The following is an 8927-nucleotide window of genomic DNA, read 5'->3' as shown; positions in this document are numbered from 1 at the left end:
AATATATTGATTGGGTCAGTGTTGACGAAATTACAACCGTCAACTCGAAACCCATCAACCCGCTAGGATTGACGCCTCCAGGTAGTGTTTGGTATGCAAGAATGAGTGACAGAATGGAATAGACCATTGTGGGATATGAAAAAAAGAGTGTTTGGTTGTTTAATGGAATAGAATCACCTATTATAGATTCAATTTCTTCTAAAACACCTCAAATTTATTCTATCCATCCCCCTTTTTTGTTGGATTATTGGATTAAAATAATCCCACCTTTAATGAGTTGGCCAGTAATAATCTCATCTGAATTATTTCCCTATGGCAGTCCCACCTTTTCCATGTTTTTTGTTTTATGATCCGCCGTGAAAAATAATTAACGGGGTTAGTTTTTGGTTGATGTGGCTTGATGAGTTGGCATTAAAAAATCCTACATGGCATTTTTTTTTCTAGGCATTTAAAAATCATACTCACTTCACCTTAACTTTGTCGGACCTCCACCGACGAAAACCCAATAAAGTCACCGGAGGTTTTTCCGTCACCATTTTCAGCTCAGCCGGCAAAAAACAACGGCGGCGTACGGCGGTTTTCGTCATCATTCTCCATCGCTTTCGACACCTTCATCTTCTACTCCACCGGCGTCTCTGCGTGCTTCTCGTCTTGACTTTATTAACTTTTTCAAACCCTCAAACACCCACAACACCTCATTATGAAACACCTGCATCTGATCCTAAATACTCGGTTTCCGTCACGGACAACGTTTGTGTCGACGATTTTACCGGATGGTTGAAACAACACCCTTCATTCAGGTCGGGTTACGAAGAAAGGCTGGTTGTGATATCCGGATGTGGAATTAGGGCTCCAATCGATCATTTTGGGGGTTAAATGGGTGAGGGATTCCACATAATTTGTCTAGAAAGGAAAAAAAAACGCCATGTAGGATTTTTAAATGGCAACTCATATAGCCACATCAGCAAAAAGTTAACCCCGTTAATTACTTTTAACGGGGGACCATAAAACAAAAAACATGGAAAAAGTGGGACTGCCAGAGGGAAATAATTAAGGTTGGATTATTATTGGCCAACTCATTAAATGTGAGATTATTTTAATCCAATAATCCTTTTTTGTTTAACTCATCTTTTACGCTATATCAACTCCACTATCCTCCCACCATCGCTGCCGCCAACACTACCGCTATCGCCGTTGCCAATAACCAATGCTACCATCCACCATCACTAACCCACACCACACGCCCTCACCACTACCTCCAGTCGCCTGCCACGCCACCGCCAACCACTATCACTGCTCGCCGCCCACCACAATCATCATCCACTACACTCGTAACCGCCACTATCGCCCATCATCATAGCCACTCACCATCAATTTCATTTTATTTATTCGTCGTTTCTTGCTTACCAAACAACACATGTAATGATTAAATGGTAACTAAGGTGCTGTTTGTTTTTCAGAGGTAAAATGTCAGAAGACTGCGAAACCACATCTGCCAACATCTGTAGCGGAAGAGGTGGACCAAAACTCTGCAGTCTGCAACAAGAAGACTGTTTGTTTTTTAATAACTGCAGACTACCAAAACTATTCTAAATCTAATCTAATCTAATCTCATAAGACATATAACAAGTTAATGTTTGATATATTAGCTAGCATTCACAGTTCAAGTAACTTCAAAGCAATTATCTTTTCCACAAACTAACGCCTAACATAGCAACAATTATCAAGTAAAATCATGAAAATGTTTATAGCATAAAAATAACAATCAAAACACGTATTCATTACCACGAGACAAACAAACACACACTCTGGTTCAATAAGCCCTAACAATCACCAAAATCAATCAAAACATGTATTAACCACTACGAGATAGCATAATCTGGTTCAATAAACCCTAAAATCACCAAACTCAATAATAACAGAACCTACACACCAAACATCAATAGTAACAAAAGGTATGAAATTAAACCTGATATGGGGGAATAGAGGACGGCGGGGTTGCAGCAGTGGGGCGGCACTGGAGCAGTAGAGCGGCAGCGGCAGGTTGCGGCGGTGGGGCGGCGGCGCTGGAGCAGTGGAGAGATGGGGTTACAGCGGTGGGAGAGTTGGGCGGCAGTGGAGCGACAGGTTGATGGTGGGTGAGTTGGGTGGCAGTGGAGAGGATGAGGGGATTAGGGTTTGGGAGTGTTTGATGGAATAAGAAAGACGGAAAGAAATTGGTTAGAAGAGGTGAGAAGTAATAATACCAACACTTCTGGGAGAAGAGGGCGCGCAGACGTTTTTTAATGAAACGTCTTCGGAAAAACAAACACACTGCAGAGCCCAACGTCTGCGCGCCCTCTTCTCAGTGCAGACAAAAGAGGTGAAGAAGTGCTTTTGAGGAAAAACAAACAGCACCTAAATAAGACAACAAAATGATACTAATCCAATATATTCCTTTACTCATTCTATTACATCATTTATTTCATTCCATTATCCCATATTAAACAAACAATACAATAGCTAGTGTTATTATGTGAACTATTTTGTTCCAGGGACATTGGATTTTAATAATTCAAATTTTGGCTTATTGGTCAATATTAATCTCAACTTAAGGTGAGTTTTTAAGTTAAATTATATTTTCCATTTGTTCTCCTCAATTTGGAGAAATACCATATTTGCCCTAAAACTAAACGGGTTAATTCCTGTTAAGAAAAAACTCAGTAAAAGCCAATCATTGAAAATTGGGATTAATATAATGAATTTTTTAAATTAAAATTAGTATAGACCAATAAGTTATAGTTTGGATTATTAAAATCCAACGTCCATGTATGACTAACGAATCATATTCAAAAGGAAAATTGGTTTTAAATAATCCCAACTATGCCCTATTGGTAAATATCAGTCCCAACTTACACTTGCCTGCTGGCAATACTAACAATTTGTGTATTTGTTTTTAATGGGCCGCGACTAACGGATGTTAACTCCGTTAGTCTTTGTCTGACGTGGCCATCCCAGTTGGCAAAAACTTGATTACGTGGAACGTCACGTGGCGACTGACTGTGTCTATCCCACCACTAAACCCATCATCTTCAACCTAATACTCTTTACAACCCACAGCCACCACAAAACCACCAGTCCACCACCCCTGCAACCATCGCCGGAACCCCGACCACCACCATGCCCATCCACAGCAACCACCACCGGAACCCACCACCTGCAACTGGCCATTCTTCCGGCCATATTCTCCGACCCCCAACTTGCCGGAGTTCTACCCTAATCTTGCCGGAGTTCACAAAACCCAGATCCGCTCTAAACCCACCACCACCACCATATTAGGGCAGAACTCTCTCTCCCCCCTGCAATTTACCCACCACCACACTACCACCTGCCGCCACCAAACCCTAGCACCACCACCACCACCTTCTCGTCAATCAGTCAATTATAAGATCAAAAAAAAATCCCAAATTCAATTCCTTACCAAAAGCCCTAATTAATATCAAACCTACCTCTCCAGATCTACTCGGCAAAACCTTAGCCCCGACGCTTGGTACACTCCTCCAAATCTGCTCGGCTCATAATTAATCGCATATGGAAGCGATGGTGGTTGTTGATGGGTGGTTATGGTTGGGTGGTGGTATGAAGGAAGACGACGGTGGTTGGGTTGTGGGAAAGAAATGGGTGGGGGAGTTAGGGTTTTATTATTATTATTATTATTATTATTATTATTATTATTATCATGACTGGTCTGCTAATACATAGTCAGCCGCCACGTCACGTTTCACGTAATCAAGTTTTTGCCAACTGGGATGGTCACGTCAGACAAAGACTAACGGAGTTAACATCCGTTAGTCGCGACTTGTTAAAAACAAATACACAAATAGTTAATACTGCCAGCAGACAAGTATGAAGTTGTGACTGATATTTACCAATAGAACATAGTTGAGATTATTTAAAACCAATTTTCCTATTCTAAATAAAATTTTCATTAATTAATATGTTTGTTATCGGGTAAAAGTTAGGTATTTGGGGATGTATTTGCCGTATAAAAGAAGCAAAGCAAAGGAAAAGGAAGAGAAGAAATAGGGTTTATTAATTATTCTTAGCGATATTATAAACCTTCTTCTTCAATATATATTTCGTTACATCCTCTACTTGTACTCTTGTCTCGGTCACCATCATCAACTCTGCGTGTTGTCTTCGTGTACCTAGGGTTTCACCTGCCCAAATCAGGTCAAGCCTCTAGATCTCAACTAAGTAACTAGTAAGCAAATTCTTCATCTCAATTTCATCTTCTCATACCAGATTCCTATTCCTATCAATGCGTTTGTCATTCAGCTCCTAATTTAGTTCAATTGGATTACAGGTACATGGAGGAGGAGCAACAACAGAGTAAGCTTAAGCTCTCCTTATTTCTTTTCAATTCTTTTACTTTTCCTTACCATTTCTTTTTAAATTGATGATAACGGATCATTCGCATTGTTTACCGAACCCGTGAAATTCGATTTCGCTTGAAATTTAGGTTCCGATAGATGCTTTGAATTGAATACCTAGGGCTTTTGGATTAGTGAATATTGCAAATCGTGTGTTATCGTGTTTAACAGGTTAGAGACGACATGATTACCACATGTATCAAACATGAAAACGAACACTTGGCTCGGTGGTTTGAGCGTGGCACGTGTACCTAATTTTTATTATTTAGAAAAGTATAAAATTGCATAGTGTACTTTTTTTTGCTAAACAGGTCTTATCGTGTCTAATCAGGTGCACATTTTGCCAGCCACACTTAGTTCAGGCTTTCACTGTAACAATAGATTCCATATATATATGTGGCATATATTCAATGGACCAAATGAATCAATACTTTCTGTTTTGATACTTTTTGTTAAGGCACAATATATCCTGTCTTTGATAACCTATTATGCACATTAATACAGAAATCTTAAATAATATATATTGCAGGCGTGTCAAGTTGTTTTGTATTTAAAAGTCGGTTGCAAGAGTATGCTCAAAAGGCGGGACTCAAGACTCCTATATATCATACTATCAAGGAAGGTCCGTCACACCAGCCGGTATTCAGGTCAACCGTGGTCATAAATGAGGAAAGTTATCATTCTTTGACCGGATTTTTGAACCGGAAGGCCGCTGAACAGTCTGCTGCTGAAGTTGCTCTCATTGAAATTGCTAAAACGGGTGCTACAGATAAAAGTATCTCTCATCCCGTGGTAACTAATACTTCGTTAAATTTTGCATTAAGCATGTAAATTCTCCTTTAGTTGATCGTACACGCGTAAATTAAAGGGAAAACATAATTGGGTACGTTAGAAAGGTAGTAAAACATATAGAGATAGAAATTCAGAAAGCATAATATTACAGACTTAATAATCTAGGCTGAAGTTCCAAATAAAGCTTTAAATAGTCTATTATTATTTTTTGTTTTGTTTTCAATTTTTGTTATGGTTTCTGAAGCATCATGAAGTTTATAACATTCATATAAGCTTTGAATTAGTCAGATTATAATGTTTTATATCATTTACTAAGGGCACGGGCCAGTGAACTGAAGTTAACATATCATTGTCATTATGCCTGAATTCTTATGTTAATGGTCATCACTAAAATGACCTTTTTGCTCCTAGTTTCAAAAATCTAAATTCTTTTACCTGCTGATTTTAATCGCCATTTTAACTTTTAGTTTTAAATATTTAATAGATCATCTTTTGTAATTTTTGTAGCACGAAACCGGACTATGCAAAAACCTACTTCAAGAATATGCACAAAAGATGAACTATGCTATCCCATTATACGTGTGCACAAAAGACGAGACCAAGGGCCGAGATTCCCTGTTTTCTTGTACTGTTGATATAGGAGGAATAAAGTATATAGGCACATCAGCAAAGACAAAAAAGGAAGCAGAACTTAAAGCTGCAAAAACCGCCCTTTTGGCTATTAAAATGAGCACGCCCGAGCCAAATGGAGAACCCGACACACCCGACCTGGGACCCGTGTACACGGTGGTCCCCACTAAACGGAAGGAACCTGAACAGGCTGTTGTGGAAACAGTGGAAAATGGGAAGTCAAATAAGAGGAAGAAGGCTAAGTATAAGAAACGAAAGAGGAAAGGTGACACAAAACGAGGTGAAGTTCTCGATGATTATTTGAAGCCAAATGAGGAGGGGAAAGTTGACACAAAACGAGATGAAGTTGTGGTCAAAACGGAATTTGATGATGATTTGAAGTCAAATGAGGAGAGGAAAGTTGACACAAAACAAGGTGAAGTTTTTGTGGTAAAAAAGGAAGTTGATGATGATTTGAAGCCGCACGAGGAGAGGAAAGTTGACACAAAACATGGTGAAATTGTTGTGGTCAAAACGGAAGTTGACGATGATTTGAGGCCAAACGAGGATAGGAAAGTTGACACAAAACGAGAAGTTGTTCAGGTTAAAACGGAAGTTAATGATGATTTGAAGCCAAACGAAGAAAAAGTTGACACAACACGAGGAGAAGTTGTTGATGTCAAAATGGAAGTTGATGATGATTTGAAGCCAAATGAGGAGAGGAAAGTTGACACAATACGAGAAGTTGTTCAGGTCAAAACGGAAGTTAATGATGATTTGAAGCCAAACGAGGAAAATGTTGACACAAGAAAAGGAGAGGTTGTTGAGGTCAAAATGGAAGCTGATGATGATTTGAAGCCAAACGAGGTTAATGGTTTTGATACGAGTGAGGATGCAGGTTTGATTTTAGAATAGGAAATTATTCTCATTCCATGAGTAATTTATAAGTAGAGTTTGTATGTGATTTGTACTTGGAGACATAGTTCATTGGGTATAACATCTTGGGGATATTATAAATTGGACTTGGTAACTATTATTGAACATTTTGATTGGGTTGGTTATTCTTATATCTTCCTTTACTTTTTGTCTGATCATGTCTGTGCACACTAAAAAGACCTAAATTTATCAACATATACTAGATGTTAGCCTTTACTTTAGAGGTCTAGCCAAGTGTTGTGTACGACTAACCTGATCGAAGGTTGGTGGTAGAGGTGCACAAACTGGTTCCAAAGTAATCACTGTTTCAGGTTGAAACCAATTCTGGCTGGTCAACAAAAAGTCAAAATCAGGTTGTGTTGGCACACTAATCAGGTTGAAACTGGTTTTTTTGACAGGGTTATGATTAATTTCTTGACTGTTTCTTGACCGGTTCTGTACCTTGAGTCTGCTACCTGGCTTATCTGCGTGCATCTCTAGTTAGTGGCTAGCTATGTGTTAGTTAATATTCTTAGAAACTAAGAAACTTATGTCTAGTGATGAGCAAATGGTACCAGTACTGAGCATTTTCGATGCCGGTACCGAAAGTTTTTGGAAAATCGGGATCAGGACCAGTGTTTACCGAATTTTTGCCTACGGTACCAGTACTGAGCATTTTCGATGCCGGTACCAAGTCTTTAGAAAAATCGAGATCAGGATTTCCGTGATCTAATAGACTTCACCTTATGTAAGAAATTTTTCCTGCTAAAGGTTCTTAACCATTATACAGAATAACAAACAAGTATACCAAAATGCTTAATAAAATTGGAGTTAAACATCCCTCACAATTATTAAAATTTTACAACAAAACCGAATCCAAATCAGCTAAACACAATATAGTCAACAAAACAAGGTTAAATCAGTTAGCTTGAAACCGAACCCGCACCCAACCGCACCAATGCGGCTTGAGCATTAGCCGACTTCGGCTCAATCTTCACCGAGTCCAAGTACGCCTTCAAAGCCTCCTCCTTCATCTCCTTCTTCTCATAACACTCCCCTAACAACCGCAACGCCGCTGCGTTATCACTTTTCAACCGCACCGACTCCACCAGATCCGCCACCGCCGACTCAACTCCGCCTCCTTCTCCACCTTTACTCATCAACTTCATCTTAATCTCCGCTCTCTTAAACAACGCATCACTCTTCTCACCATCACTCAACGACTTCGCGGCCAACGGCGACAACGCCGCGTTCAACGCCTCCAACGCCGACGTGGTGAATCCTTGCAAGTCGAGAGCTAACGCTTTGAGAATATGCGCGGCGGCGTCCTTCGGATTAACCGCGATGGACTTGTCGGCGTGTTCGACGGCGGAGTTGGCGAGTATGGCGGCGGCGGCGCGGTCACCGGTGGATCTGGACCTGGCTAGTAGCTCGGCGCCGCGGACGAAGTGGCGCTTGGCGGCGTAGGATGACTTTTCGCGGTAACGGAATTTGTTGAAGAGGTTTTGAGGAATGTTGAGCATCCATAGGAACATGAAGAGCATGGTGGAGATGAAGGCAGCTTGGACGAGTATGTCTGACATCATCACTGACATCGCCATTTTTGCAGGTGAGTATTGAAATTGAAATTGATTTGGAGAATTAGGTCATGGGATTGGGATTTAATGGTGGTAGTAATATTATTATGTTTAATAAAGGGGGCTGTGGTTTCAAGAAGGAAGACTAGTACTGGTCTTCTAGAATAACATGGTTTTAATTTTTAATCATATGATAGAATCTTTTTTAAAGAGGACATAATAATAAATAAATTGTTTATAAAATACATAATAACATGGTTTTGATCGACAATAGATCTAATGCTACCATAACTCACATGTTTAGAATGTCACTGTGTGTGTCTGTCTATCTTGTGTCTACATGCAATGATTTAATTAAAAAGTAAAAAAAGTGATTTTTATAGGGCTCTTACACACTTTTTTTTAACACAATTATTATTCATTTTTTACTGTTATAAAAATGTGAGTTTGTAATAGTGTGTTCCCAAGGTATGAGAGGATGTTAGGAGAATGGTAGTTAATTAAATTTTTTCCTCACATCTTCATTCCTCTCCTAAATTCTCTTTCTTGTTTTTTCTTTTGTTTATGTGATTGGTTGAAATAAATTGTGGCCATACCTTTTGAGCTTCATTGCCCTTAAACA

General features: G+C 39.4%; 2 protein-coding genes across 2 annotated transcripts; one reads left to right on the top strand and one right to left on the bottom strand.

Annotated features, from left to right (window-relative positions):
- Positions 1 to 4262: 4262 nt before the first annotated feature.
- On the top strand, positions 4263 to 6728 carry LOC143541367 (uncharacterized). The gene is made up of 3 exons (XM_077034207.1): positions 4263 to 4371; positions 4942 to 5204; positions 5712 to 6728. Exons 1-3 carry the CDS (start codon positions 4350 to 4352, stop codon positions 6726 to 6728), a joined length of 1302 nt encoding a protein of 433 aa, XP_076890322.1. The 5' UTR covers positions 4263 to 4349.
- Positions 6729 to 7651: 923 nt separating this feature from the next.
- Positions 7652 to 8329, bottom strand: LOC143541366 (uncharacterized). Its single transcript, XM_077034206.1, has one exon. The coding sequence runs from the start codon at positions 8327 to 8329 to the stop codon at positions 7652 to 7654; it is 678 nt and encodes a 225-aa protein (XP_076890321.1).
- Between the last annotated feature and the right edge of the window lie 598 nt (positions 8330 to 8927).

This window comes from Bidens hawaiensis, unplaced genomic scaffold (genome assembly GCF_021521415.1).
Source record: "Bidens hawaiensis isolate Kalapana, Puna unplaced genomic scaffold, B.hawaiensis_p1.1 tig00012557_1, whole genome shotgun sequence".
Classification (NCBI taxonomy): Eukaryota; Viridiplantae; Streptophyta; class Magnoliopsida; order Asterales; family Asteraceae; genus Bidens; species Bidens hawaiensis.
Note: the sequence above shows the minus strand (reverse complement) of the source record. Positions and strands in the feature narration are given on the sequence as shown.